Raw genomic sequence first — 15,127 nt, 5'->3', positions numbered from 1 at the left:
ATTATTTTGTCTGGTCAGAATGAGGGAAACTATGTTGCAGGAAGCTGTGAGCTTTAGGATTACAAGCAAAATAATTGAATGCAAAGTGAAAGCAGACTTAATAAAAATAAGTTAAAACAATAAAGTCGTTTTGATTCATAAATATTTTATGTACAAAATGTTGTTACAAGTATATTCAACATATGTCACATTGGGAGATTTATAATTACATAAATTTACTCGGTTTCACAGTACATACAGAAGAAAAAAATCACAAATCTAGTGGATTTTGTTTATAATAAATACATGCTTTTATATTTTTACAATTTTTCTCTAAGCAGAGGGCAAGTGTTCAGCTGTCACTCCAGATGTGGCCGGTAGGTCTTCAACTCACTGCGGACTGTTCAGTTTAATAAGATTAGACGGATTTCAGCAAAATATGAGACTGTAGAAAGGCCACATTTGTCTCAAAAAACCCCAAAGCTAAAATGCTATGATAACATGGCGTTTAGCAGAAGCTAATGCTAAACGCTAAATTCAGCCATGTTTACGCTCACTCTGTGACGTTATGTAACCCTGAACAGTGAAATTTATGACACAACTAGGACAGGAAATGGAACTGCTGCTGAAACAGTCCTGACTTGCTTCAAAATAAAAGCATGAATAAAGATCTCTAACTACCTGATCAATTCTTAAGTTGAAACCAAAACTTTGACCCAGATGTTGAACAACTGAAAGCTTACAAAACAGCCAAAGGAAATTAGCAAATATACTAAAACGCTAAATGAAAAATTAGGTTAGCCAAAAGGTGCCCACCACTGTATGAATACATTTTAAGGTTACACCATCTGAATCGTTCTTCAGCGTGTGGAAACTGTAAATCCAGTAAAAAAAAAAAAACTAAAAGTCTTTCAATGGTGAATTAAACAAACGCCAGTTTACTGTAATCTTTCAAAGTAAACTGAGCTAACCTTGGCAGCTAACCATCTGTTTAAGGCTTTGTCATAATTGAGAACTTGCTACATCGTCGTAGTCCTGTATGATTTTTGCACCAGCCATTCAATGATTAAAAGCAACAACGATTGAAGATGACACTTCCTGTTGGGAACAGAATTAAAACATCTACTTCCTTTAAGACACATCTGGTGCTACGAGTGTTGATCGGTGGATTTAAGCTGTAAAATCAGGATTGAACCCAACAGGGGGAAGAAGAAACAATTTGCTACTGAATTTTCAAACTAATTTACAGAGATTTTTCTTTCATTATCCCCTCATATTGAGTCCAGTGTCAGAATAAACGGTGGTACTGATGGCACAAGAGATATTTATGAGGACTCTTAAAGCCTCAAAGTAGTCAAAAGGTGCATTCACACTAGCCCTGTTCAGTTCGATTGACTCTCACTCAAGTCCATTTGTCCACAAAGTCCGGTTCAGTTGGGAGGTGTGAATGCTAACCGACCAAAAAACGAACTCTGGTCTGCCGAAAAGCCTCAGTCTCAGTTCGGTTGAAGTGAACTGTGGTGCGGTTCAAATGCATATGTGGATGCAAAGCGGACCAGAGACTGCTCCAAAAGCAGGAAGTGGACTGCAGTGCAATGCATTCTGGGTAAATGCAACCAAAACAAATACATTTCTTATTCCAAAGATTCATCATTTGTTGTGGGATTTTAAGATCTTTGAAAATGCGCCCTACAAATTGTTTTATAAGTAGCAAGTTGAATTGCCATATACAATCAGTAGCTGCATTTGTATAACAAATATGTGCAAATCTCTGTCAATTCACAAACAAAATATGAAATTAAAATCACTTGTGAAAAAGCCCATTCAGACGATAAATCTTAAAAAAATCACGGATGTAAACAGTTACATGAGATTTGTCGTTTCTGACAGTAGTAAGATCTGGTTGTTGATCATGTGACTCATGATGCAAAAAAAAAAAACAACCCAAATTTGATAAAAACACCATCTTAGTGCTAAAACCTTTTCAGCAAACAATTAGATTTTTTTTCAAAGTTGTCGTGTTTCCATCAAGATAATCTATTTTCCTCATTTCAATTTGCACAATTTTATGGTTAATGGAAACAGTTAGTAAATATTTTTCAAGGGGAAACAGAACAAACCATTGGAAACTTTCCTGGTTTAAGGTGAATTGATTTCTCTTAAAACCGCATCAGTTCTGCATCAGATATTTAGAAACATTAGTAGCCGTTGTTTTTTTTTAATAAATTGGCGTGCTTCCATTAAGCATATTATTTTTCATTACACACAGCTCTTGCAGTAGTCCTTCACTCGTAGCAGTCCGGGGACTCCTTACCCAAAACGCTGCAAAAGCAGAAAAATGAGCAAATAACCAGAAGCTAACGTGACGCGTTCATGAACTCTTGGCGGTACTTACAACTGGAAAGTCTCGTTGAACTTTGCGGTCCAGCTGTTGTTCTTAGATTTCGTGGTGAACTTTCGCTTCTTGTCGGCCAAAAAGGGGCCGACCATGGAGACCTCGACAAACGGACGAAACATCCCAGAGGTCTGCCACTTCATGTCGTTCACCGCAATGACTGATGGGACAGATTTGAGCCCAGAGACAGAAAATTAACAACAAGAAAGCAAACGAGGAAAAGAACTTTAACATCCAGTCCATTGGACTGATGGATAAATTATTATTCATGAACCAAAGTAACAACTAGACAAGAACAAATAAGAATTACAATGGTTTTCTCCATCTGTCGTTCTGTTCAGCTCTTTACATCGATACAATTCTTTTCATGAACATTTCAAATTACTCAAATAAACTTCAGTCGCTGTTACTGAGCTTGTTCCTTATCAAAGCTAAAATTTAGTTGCTTTTTATCCTTTTTTTATGTTTTGCTGTTAACCTTAGAACTGCACTCTGTTGCCATAGCTACCTCAACAAGAAAGTTACCAAAATAAAAGCATAGAACCTTAATGGTAGTTACAGTTAACTTTCTCAACTGTCCATTAGTACAGATAAGCTAGTGTTAGCATTGGATAGGATAGCAATTGGCAAGCTTAGGCTGGTCGCCCACTAGGTTGCCTACTTTCTCTACCGTCCATTAGCAGAAATATGCTAATCTTCTGTTTAGTCAAGAAAAGGGAACTGTCTTTGCTGCTTCCTTCGTTTCAGAGACTTGACATGTAGTCTGAATTACATGTCAAGTAAATAACTACATGAACTCAGTAAATAAGTTTAAAGTTTCGGCAGGATAAGTTCTCACCCCTGACGTTGATCTTGCGTTCCTTTCCGAGCAGCATGTCGATCTGCAGAACAGCCTCTCCGATTGGCTTCTCCACCCCAGAGCCTGTATCACCACCAACAATATCAATATGAGTCACAAAACCTCACAAACTTCATCACAGTTTCAATAATTTCTTATCATGATCATCTTCAGTTCCCACTTTAAACTTATTAAACATCCTGCAATCCCAACAGAAGTTGGCTAAAACAATGGAAAACAATAAAGAAACGCTCCATTTTGCTGCAGTACGACTTAAAGCTGGAAAATGTTTATCAGCTGAACAAAACAAACCCTTTGAATCCCCAACACCAATAATACACAGAAAGCCTCACCTCTGTCGGGTTTAATCTTCTCATTACCAGTGATTCTGATGCCAATCCCATCATGCACTGAGACAACAACAAATAAAACAAATAGATGATTTTAAGACAAATAAACCACACGACCAGCATCAGACACATGCAGAGTGTGTGTGGGATCACCTTGGGAATGCTGGGTGGTGACGAAGGTTTTGATCAGTGCGTCGGTGCTCTGAGAGTAGAGAGAGAGCGCGTAGCGCAGAGAAGCTAGCTCAGGACTTTTCTCAACAAAAGCCTTCTTGAGCCCGTTCCCTCCAGCGTGGAAGTATTGCTGATTGTCATAAGAGGAAGGAAACGTTTTATTATCTTACATCATTCTGTCAAATACTGTAAATTAGTCTATAGTGGCAGAAGGTTACACAAATAAGCTGGTGGTTACGTTCATAGTCAGCTAACTGGATGGCTATGTTGAGTGGGTAAGAGTACACACATTTCATTTTATTGTGTTTTTCTATTGGAATTTCATGTAAAACACCAACTGTGAATACTTTTGTAAGACACTGTAGTTTCTTTTTAATAATGTAAAATTTTAGTTACTACAGTGACAGTTTTATTTTTACACTTTTTATTTGTTAAATAGTTACATAAATAATTGCATGACTAAATTCATGCTAACTATGGGTGAAAAAAATGGGGTGTGAAATGTGATCAGTGAGACATCTCTGATCAAATTTCAGAGATGTCACTCAAAGGTGTCAGTGAAGAGTCAAAAAATGTAAGGTGGACGGCTGCATCGGGTTTCTCCAGATGGAGAACTGGTTTCTCACTGGTGGTCGAGTTCAGAATGAGGATTTGTGTTGCAAATTATATTTGGCATGTAGAAACTCGACCAAGTGAGTGCTCTTAGCATCAAACTATCTTTGATGTATACTTGTCCGGTAACCATGTCAACAAGAATTCTGGCAGTTAGGAGAAATGGACCTTACCAGAGGGGCCGCTTTTCATTGGCTGATGCTCATTCTACGTGGTCACGTGGGTGGCCGTCTCACAAACACACGCTTCTCGTTAGCTAAGTACAGCATAATAGCAGCACTGATACAACTTCTACACCTTGAAGCCTGTCTGCTACACAGTCTTACGTTAGCTAAACAGATCAATATGCAATGTGTACTTTATCTGACACACACTAAAGATTTTATTTTAGCAGAAAAGGCTTTGGACTAAATTGTTACTCCTGTTAGCCTCTCTAGCACCAAGTACAGCTAGTCAATCAACCATCGCTGTGTTCAGGGAAGCTGATTAATAATCCAAAAATAAATATCAAGCCTGGAAACTTGATATCGTAACGGACTGAATGTTTTGTTTTTAACGTAATCGGTTGATACGGTAACAGGTGTGCTTAAACCACAAAGAGAGAGAGAGAGTAAAAAGGTACGAGTGGTTTTGGGTTTATCACCTGTTCGGGTTATTTTACTTTTGTTTACCTTTGCTGTGGCGCATTACAGCCGCTGTAGTTTCTAAATGTTGGACTAATTACGTCGTTCGTTTGTGATTATACGTCATTCACAACAAACATCAAATAGAACAAATAGATTTCATAAACTTTTAACAAACAAATGGCTTCTTTACCGTAACAGAGCTCTTTGGTTCCTCCTATCAGTCTGTAGCTTCTCATATTGAGGTCATCAAACCAAATTTCAGATCTACCATAACTGACCGACTGACACCTGCTGGCCTCAGGTTTGCAACCAGCTTGTGACTGAGAAACCAGTAACCTCCTCCCAGATGATGACATGAACTTGTTATTTCCTCTGTCCATTCTAGTAGCTGATATATTGTGAAAATCCGGTAGAAATGATGCACTAATGGAGTCATGTTTACATAGAAATAATGCGCTACGAGGCTTTGCTTGTGAGACTTCCAGTCACGTGGGTCGGTTGTGGGCGGAGCTTGGTAAGGTCCATTAAACGGCTCTAGAACAATCTGATGGACTTTATGGCTTTTTACCTTGAAAACTTTTGTCTATCTGAGCATTTGTGTTTGAAAACACTTAGACATATTTATCTAGAGTCAAGAAAACCCGAGATCGTCCCACTTCCCCATGCTGGAGATTTTAGTGTAGCAGTAACAATAAATAAAGTTGCATTTAAAATTAATCACACAAGTGACATCTAGACCCAACAGTAGACTTAAACTTCAATAAAATCAATCTGGTTGTGTGTGTTGTTTTTGTCTCCTGCAAACTTTGCTTTAATTTTACTTCATTTTTCTGTCTAATCATAAGAAATCATAGTCAGACAGAGAGTCATGAAACAGGAAGAGCAGATTTCCTGAAAAAAGAGGAAGTAAGTTTCCAGCCTGCAGATTTATAAAAAATAGTTGAGACTATTCCTTATTTCAAATCATGAAAGTTTTAAAGAATGAAATCCAAACATTTTGAGTAGTTGGAAAAGACCCAAAGTAAAATATTTATATTAATATTGGTTTACTTATAATAATACTTGCACTTGCATTGGTGGGAACACTTACAAGTAAAACAAGTAACTGTAACTTTGGTATCAAATAACTAGAATCATGGATTCTTCTTGGTTTCTTTCCAGAAAACATCTGTAATAACTCGCATTAAGATTATAATAAGAGTAACTAATAAGTTATGGTTATCATAATATTAAAAATGCATGCTAAATCAAAGAAACTATAAAAGGGTATGGATGTGATTTTGACATTGAACTTGAGATGGTATAAAACAGGTAACTGCAATTAAAGATCACTGATGTGTTGGAGGTAGATGGTAGGTGAAAGGTTAAGGGAAAAAGGGGAACTAACAGGAGAGCAAAGATTACCAATGCTTTACTTGGAGACATATTGATAAGCAACTTAAACCTTTCAAAGAAAAGGTTGTGCAGGCAACGGACGTAGGAGAACCGTTGAGCAACCCTGAACCGAAGACTGTCCTGCGCATGGGGACCAACCCGACAGCCCTGCAACCTGTGGCTTCAAATCACATTTCTTTCATCAGCTGGGTTCAGACCTCAAAGATGAAGACCAAGGCAAAGGCAAAGAAGAAGAACTGGTGCCTTCCTTCCATGAGGTCAGGTCGTCTACATCTCAACGGACCAGAAAGATTGTGAGACAAGATGAAGGGAGCTTAAGAGCTGCAAGACAAGAAGCTGAGGAACGCTACACACATGAGGAAGTCGCCCTAAGACCCAAGACCTGCCACTCTAAGTCAGTACTCTTCCTGCCAGCAGCCTGTGTGACCTCACCATCCATGCAGAGACGACCTACAGAGATCCCTGCCTTCATCAATCAACATCCTCCTCCTGCTGCAACACCTTCTTCATCATCAGGCCGGTTCTGGGGTTCGAAACGCCAAACTCCGTCCGTCTCTCAAAGGTTCCCTGTTTAGTTCTCAGTGTCAGCATTAGGGAAAGATAGACTAGATGATTGATTTTACTTATTTGATTATTTCTGCTACTGAATTAAGCTGTACTGACCCTTGCAAAAATGCTTTACTAATAAAATATTTAGGATAAAGAAAATCTAAAAGATGCTGTGGACATTCGATCAATGAGTCACCTCAAAGTTCTTTGATGGTTGTAAAATAGCTCTGATGTTTGATTCTGGAGAGGAAGACCTGGAAAATGCTGTATAGGTAGCCCAAATGTAAAACAACATCCTTGGGACTCTCCTGAGTCACTAAAACCAACCTGGTTCAGTAACAAGAGCAAGTCGTAATGAAGAGAAAGAGCGACCGTTAACGGGTCTGTGAAACTAGTTGGCTGCTCAGTCTGGCTAATTGACATTGGGAAGACAGATGGGACGTATGAATGGAGGTCGTCAGGAACAATGTGAGTCTTTTCTCGAGACCAGTTTTAAACAGAGTTTACTTCAGTTCTGGACTGGGTAAATCCCAGCAGATGTAGGAAACTCATTTCACCAGTTAGACGGAGAGCTGGTAGCACAACTCCCCTCTCAGAAGAGGAAGTAGAGAGAACAGGGAGGAGGGCGGGTGAAGCAACAACATTATTTAGCTAGTAATTACTTTCTAAAATTTCAGTTTCAAAATTGTTTTTGAGTGCGACAATAAAATGGGTGTATTGATTCACTTTTTCCTAAGCATTTTAAAATAACAATAATAGATGGATAAATAACTAAATTAAATTCCAAACCCTATCTTAGTTAATTAGGAGTGTATGTTAAACCTACCTTGATGGTCTCCAGTCCTGCATCAATAATCACACATTGCTTAGGAGTCAGAGTTTTAGCTTCAGCTCCTCCCTGAAAGAACAAGGACAAAATGTAAATAAAGCAACATTCAAGATAAAATCATCAGATCCACAAGTTAGAAATGCAGTCAGAAAATTATTTATCAGTGCACAGAATGAGGATCAACAACAGAGGTGTTCAAAGTTCCACAATGATACAAATTTACTCCAGGTGGTTGACATAGATGGAGACTTTTTATTTTTAGTTGGGGCAAATTAACAAATTTAAATTTTACAACAGAAAATGTTAGCAACAGCAATTATTTCTCTGCTGACTTTGCTGCCCAAATCGGCTTTTAATTCATTTACCAAAACTTGGCTAAAGCAAATGTTTTTCTTCTAGAAAATTTCTAGGATTAGTGTAAAAATGTATTATTTCAGGCAGGTTTTGGGAAAAAAAAAGAGTGGCCTAAATCCTGATTTAGTTTCTAGCCAATCCAAGATAAGCAGTGTGAATTAAAAATGCCTATTTTGAGGCTTTTTCCATTTTATTTATGAGCAATTTATTTATTTTTATTCATCGGTAATTATTAATAAGGTCTAATTAGACCCCAGAAACCTGTCAGAGAAATAAATGCCTCTGATTGAAGATTTGCTACCTTGAGATTAGAAAGTCCTTTTGCTGCTGTGAGGAGTTGAGCTCCCTGAAAACAAACAGAGAAAAAGATTTTATCTGAAAGTAATTCATCCCAAACACACACACACACACACACACACACACACACACACACAGACAACAGAGAGAAAATACTTAGAAAAACCTTTAAAATATCCTGGAAAAGCATAACAGTGACTGACAGCCACCAGCAGGGGGCAGCACAGCCTATGATTTACACATCATACAGGTAAAATGCTACAAAATAGGCAAACATTAAATTTTACTTTTTTTTTTACTTACTTTTAATTACTGTTAATAAATTATTACATTCATTTTGCATAAAGCAACTTGATACATTTGACTGGCAGCATGGAAAATAAAGTTTTCCTGAATCTTCATGAATGTTTGTGTCTGTTGTCATGATAGACATTTTTAATGCAAAGTTTCATAAAAAATCCATTAAAAGTGTAAATATTACAATAAGTGTCCTTATTTACCAACCTGGTCAGTCAAACCTTCTTCATGAAGGTTTGACTGACCACTTTGAAAAACAGAGTCTTACAATAAAACTAATTTTACTGTAAAATTATGAGTTTCATTTAGCTAAACATGGTTCTAACCTGACTTTTATTGTCATTGTATGAAACCTTTTCTCTTCCTCCTCCACTCTTGTAATTTTCAATTTTCCTGGTGCATTGTAGATAACAAGGGAGAAAATTACAGTCCTGCTGCTTTGATTCTGGAGGTTTTTATGTATAATTTTTAAAATAAACCCCATTATCTGAGTGGTTTTGTGACTCTAATTTCCTCCAGGTCAGAGTTTCTCTCACCAGGCTGTCGTTGCTCTGAGGAAGGACGACGATCCGCTCCAGGCTGCTCAGGACGATCTTCCACAGATCCTTCAGGATCCTCTTCAGCACCGTTTTCTCACAGATGTCAGCGAAAATGCTGAGGCTGGATCACAAAAGAAAAAACGTGGGAGTTTAAAATATTAAATATTAAAGAGGTCAGCTTGAGAAAATACGCCACACTAGCACAAATTAACAGTCTACATTTTATATTTAACCTTCATTTTCAATTCTGAATGAAATTATTTGTTGTTTTGTGTGTAAGGCAGATGTACGACAACAAACTAGATTAATCACGGAAATGTTCTAGAAAAATCTCAGAAATTTCTTAGTTAGAAAAGTAGAAATTTTCCTTGGAACTTTTGAGATTATCCTCAAAATCATTTTAGTTTGAGAATTTGCTAGAAAAAAACCTCACATTTTGAAAGTAATATTAAAAATGTTCTAGAAAACAAACATTTTGACTTTTGAATCTCAGAACTTTCCTACTTGTTTTTCTAGAAAATGTTTCGTTTTTTTCTGAAAATTCACTCCTTTTTTTATCTACACTGGTCATCATAATGAAATGAGCAGGGCTGGAGATAGGAGATTAAGGGCCCGAAGGCTGCGGCAGTTTTGGTGCCTTATCAAAAAAAAAAAAAAAAAAACCCAAACAAACAAAAAATAATTTTACTCAGGAAAATTACCGTACATTATTAGTTGGCATACACATCAGCAGGTTTAAAGTGTGAAATGGTTCCATCTTGGTCCCAAAAAGAAGTTCAATAAGTTCAGAATTTTCAAATATTAGAGCATTTTATATATCCATAAAAATGGTCCTGCTCTACAGTAGATGGTGAGCATCTTGATGACTTACTTCCCATCCAGGAACTCCATTAAAGGCCTCAGCGTTGTTTCGGCGTCCGCCTCCGCAGTGTTGTGGTTGGGTGGGCCTTTCATCTGGTAGAGGATCTCCGCCATCTGTCGCATACAGCCGTTTATACGATTCTGGAAACTGGAGGGGATTGAGTTAGCAAAACAGATATAGTTTTTTTTTTTCCATCCCTCACATTAATCTGGGTTTAGATCCAAACCAGGTCCTCAGGGTTGTTACCTTTTGGCAAACACGGCACTAAAGTTGTCCAGGACGGTGTTGAGCTTCACCTGGAGTTCATTGAGGATGTTGGCGGCTTCAGTATCCAACTGCAACATGGTTAGAAACAAAAAGGATTAAAGAGATAAGCTCACAGGGCCGACGCAGTTTGGAGTCAGTACCTGCAGCCAGAACCGGGCTGCAATGTCACATTCAATGTTAAGGAGACACCCCGGTGTCAGTTTTCGTGGTTTCAATCGTTCTTCCATTTTCAGCTCATACCAACGTCTTTTTTGCTCTTCAGAACATAAATATTGTTGAAAAAGAGCAGAGGAAAACAAATAACACAGCTACAAGCTAATGTTAGCACAGCACTACAGCTAGCTGTCTAAATTATTAATCGTTAACAATTTTTAAAATGTGACATTTACCCTGGCTTATGATTATTGTACAATGTACATGTACATGAAGCTTCTTCATGGAAAAAAAACCTTCAACATTAAACTTGTCCTTGAGTTGCTTGGTAGCAAACCATTAATAAATCTAGGAGTAAGAAAACTGCAGCTCATTTGGATGCTTTGCGTGCTCTCAGTGTTACACCAGTCAAAGCAGCAGCAGCTGGACGAATACAAGGCGAAGCTTCCTAATCAGTCTTTATTAAAAAGCTCCATCAATAACGCAGAAGAGCGTTATTAGCTATCAGACTGGGCACGCTGCCACAGAGTCTATATAAGCGCTAAAGCTCTACCTTCTTGCATTATAATTGCTAAATGTTGGAGGTGAAAGGTCGGTCAACAAAACACACAGCTGGATTTACGCAAAGTCACGTAAAACATATTTATGGGCATGTAAACATCAAACTGATGGTCATGTACAGTTTTTACATCATATGATTAGATATTAAGATTTAAGCTAGTATATTCTGTTTACCTTCACTGCTAGAAGTTTACGCAATTTAAAGCAGCAGATAACAAGGGCAAAACTGACAGTCACACTGCAGCTTCCCAGAAAGGGCAAAATGACCAGGAAAGAAGCTTTTTTAGCATTTACACAAGGGCTGAAACAATTAATCAGATTAATCACGATTAAACAATAATTGTCTACTGCTTTAGTGATGGATTAATCATAATCTGGGGTATACATACTCTATACTCAGAGCAGTCATTAAGCCAGAACTGTATAAAAATTATACATATTTAACATTTAAAATAAATATGTTCAACCCAGAACTCCTGAGATTTAGTTTCACCAAATTCAAATTCCATTTTAAAAAAAAAATAAAATGTCCTTTTATTAATCAAAAAAATAATCGACAGCTCAGCTCTGTACTGTATTGATATGTTGATCAAATGTTGTTAGGAGTATTTGCATCCTTTGCTACAAATGATCAAGCATTAACTAAAGGAATACAATAAAAATGTTGATTTTCTTATTTAAAAAAGAAATCGAGTTTTTCATGTTTTTCTAATATTGTGTAAAATAATTTAGTTTCATACCTTCTTTGTGACCACAGCAGTGGCTTCAGTCTTTCCAGAAAGAAAAATAAAATTTAAAAAATAAGACAAACATAATAAGAAGTATCACTTGATGGCAGATGGGCACAAAGTGACTGTAATTAATTCATGACTTACCACAAAGTAAATCATGAATTAATCTAAACTGTCATTTTCACCCATCAAACTCCCTGGGCGGGATTAAGGCACAACCTAACGTCTGATTGGCCGCTTCTACAGACACCCTGAGGTCTGATTGGCTGCTTCATACAGCGAGTCAAGACTATTCCTTTGAAGTTTGCTACCGCTCTGAAGTCAATATTTTCACTACAAGTGTGGAGATAATGCCAATAAATTGGTATAATTTATTTACTACAAACTTTGGGTGAGTAACTCCAGCCGCTATATCTTTAATTTGGTCTGAAATGTCGGTAAGAAGTTGACGAGATAGCGTCAACCGCTGTTCGCTAGTGGGCGGGGCTAAGGTTGATACAGTTGTCTGTGACAGCTTCTTCGATGCTACTAGTATCGATATTTGATATTTCAGACCCAACTAGAGCTGTCGAGGTTGGAGCTGCTCACTAAGAGTTTGTAGTAAATAAAGTACAACAACTTATTGGAGATATTTATGCACTTTCGAGTGAAAATATTGACCTCAGAGTTGTAGCTAACTTAGGCGAAATTGTGTATACTCTTAAGCAGCCAATCACACATCAGAGTTTGTACAGAAGCAGCCAATCAGAGATCAAGGTCTCCGTTAGTCCCACCCACAGAGTTTAATGGGTGAAAATGACCGTTGAAATTGGTGTGCTGACAACACTGGAACATGAAATAATGTATTAAATGATTAAATTACTTTATCTAACTTTTAAATGAAATGAAACCATTTGAGTCATTCATTTTAGTAAATGAACGACACATGTAAACAATTATTTCATCAGTTATTAATTAGGCACTCTCCACTTGTCATATTCCAGTACTAACAATCTATATCTATCACATAAAATGGGAAGGAAAGATGATGTTCATTAAGCAAACAAACCTTGTTGACTTCGTCTTTTGACTAAAAAGCAAACCAAACAAAAAATAAAACATTAAATGACTACCATCTAAGGAAGCCTTTTCTCCCTGTTATGCTAGCAACAATCTAAAAGCACACTCAGCAGAGGCAAATAATGGACAAATAGATCCAAAATGGGTTTCTAGCAGCCACTGATGGTAGAATTAAGGGGAAACATTCTGGGAAACGTGGGGGGAAACTGGGTCAGCAGACAGAAACATTGACCTGGTCGGCTTTAATTGGGTCTCAAAGTTATCGCACACAATGACAACATATAGAAACATAAACATCTTTACAGTTGATTTGTGGTTGTTTATTTGATCTAATATTAGAATTTGAATTATGTTTTCTCTAAAGACAACAAAAACTCTAAAAATCAGGAATAAAAACCTCTGTAGTTTTTTCACTTATTTTAAAGCTGGAAAAAGGAAAACAAGCTAGAAAGTTTCAATCAGGATGTACAAAAAGAGCTTTTGAATTCTGTTGTTTTTCCCTCTGCATTCACATTTGTAGAGTTTTAATCTATATATTTCCTAATTTTAAACGGAAAGTCTTGGCATAAAAAAAAATAAAGTGAGCTTCTTCTGGGTAACTAGTGGTTCATTTTCTTTTATCACCTTTTTTTTCTTCCGCTTAACTAATTAATAATGTGATTTAAGAACCCACCTCTTTGGTGTTAGACTCCTCCTTTGGCAAAAATGAGGATGAAAACATTCAAGAAGGAAGTTATGCAATATTTTACTTGCACAATAAACAAATATATTTTATGGTGAGTATTAAAGCCAAGACTTTTTTTTATTTTGGGAATAAAGTCATAGTGTTATGACAATAATGTTATATTACCAGAATAAAGACATAATATTATGAGAAAAAAGTCAAAATAATATGAGAATACTGTTATAACTACATGTGACTAAAGTCAGTGTTACAAGAATGAGATAATATTATGAGAATAAAGTCATAATACTACAATGAAGTTGGAATAATGAGAACAGTTGTAATTGTGTGAGAATAAAATTACACAACAAAGTCAAAATAATAATACAAGAATAAAATTGTAAAAATGCAAGAAAAATGTCTATTACCAGAAACGTTATAACAATGTTGCATATTAATGAAGTTGTAACTTTAAAAGAATTACCCCGCAAAAAAATGATTAAAAATCAAAATGACGAATGTTGACAATCATTGGCAGTAATATATTGGTGACAGTTTTACAAATGAAAAAAGTCTTAGTATTTTTATACATCAGCATCAAATTCTAGTCAGTAGCAGGACTTTGAAGCAATTGAGCAAACGACTGAGTTTGAAATTTTTAACTATCAAAGCTTTTTTCATGTATTTTTCTACTTTCTTCTGGTAATTTTATGGCTCAATTGACATATTATTAAGACACATTCTAGTAATAAAAAAACTTAATCTGGCCCCAATAATCATAATGTTTTACAACTAGCTGAGGTGTTTTAAGTTAAAACATATACTATATGTATTTAAAATAAACTAAAAGGAAGTTTTCCCCAGATGGAGGTGAAATGAGATCACAAACCTGCTTTTCTTCGTCTTTCTTTTCAGCCTGTAAGGACACGTGTGTGTGTAAGCCAGAGCTTCTACTTTACATCCTCACACACACTCTAAGCAAAACAACACGCTGGCAGCCATCTTGTTTTATCACTTTCAGAAAGTTCACTGACCTTCCCCTACAACACAAACTAATCAATAATGATTGATAGACTGATATGAAACCTTTATATCGTGCTAATTTTTTCTAGCCATATCGTCTACCCCAAAAACTAGCTAAAGATTTGTGAAATACTATCAAGATGAGGAATTAGAAGCACAAACAAACCTTTTCCATTTTGGTTTCGGTCTGAAAAGAGATTGATATATATATATATATATATATATATATATATATATATATATATATATATATATATATATATATGTATATATATATATACATATATATATATATAAAAGAAATAGAAAATTGGTTCAAATCTTAAAAAAACCAATAAAAACCAATAAAGACAAATGTAAATGTCAAGTTATTCTGTTTATGGCTCACCTTCTCTTCGTCAAGCTTTTGACCAAAGAAAGGAAGAACAAAAAAACATGAGTTTAAATAAAGATAAGAGGAGGGAAATGGATCAGGGAGAGCAACTATCCTGCAGCTTTTGGATGCAATTTTTGCCAAAACGGCTGAATGGAAGCAGCCATTAACCTGATCCAGCTGCAGAAGAGACGCAGCTTTCA

The 15,127-nt window shown here is 36.4% G+C and overlaps 1 protein-coding gene across 1 annotated transcript in view; it reads right to left on the bottom strand.

The window, feature by feature from the left end:
* Window positions 1–2,264: 2,264 nt before the first annotated feature.
* The window catches only part of LOC122827922 (protein unc-13 homolog B-like), a 152,009-nt gene continuing 139,146 nt past the window's right edge, over window positions 2,265–15,127 (bottom strand). Inside the window, exons 34-43 of the mRNA XM_044111028.1 lie at window positions 10,340–10,428; window positions 10,103–10,240; window positions 9,229–9,352; window positions 8,400–8,444; window positions 7,742–7,813; window positions 3,716–3,863; window positions 3,566–3,622; window positions 3,213–3,296; window positions 2,375–2,534; window positions 2,265–2,301 (exon numbers count right to left, since the gene is read on the bottom strand). Of these exons, the coding sequence (XP_043966963.1) occupies window positions 2,265–2,301; window positions 2,375–2,534; window positions 3,213–3,296; window positions 3,566–3,622; window positions 3,716–3,863; window positions 7,742–7,813; window positions 8,400–8,444; window positions 9,229–9,352; window positions 10,103–10,240; window positions 10,340–10,428 (954 nt within the window). The remainder of the gene's footprint in view (window positions 2,302–2,374; window positions 2,535–3,212; window positions 3,297–3,565; window positions 3,623–3,715; window positions 3,864–7,741; window positions 7,814–8,399; window positions 8,445–9,228; window positions 9,353–10,102; window positions 10,241–10,339; window positions 10,429–15,127) is intronic.

The sequence above is a fragment of the Gambusia affinis genome, linkage group LG03 (assembly GCF_019740435.1).
Source record: "Gambusia affinis linkage group LG03, SWU_Gaff_1.0, whole genome shotgun sequence".
NCBI classification, from domain to species: domain Eukaryota; kingdom Metazoa; phylum Chordata; class Actinopteri; order Cyprinodontiformes; family Poeciliidae; genus Gambusia; species Gambusia affinis.
This window is presented reverse-complemented; position numbering and strand designations above follow the sequence as displayed.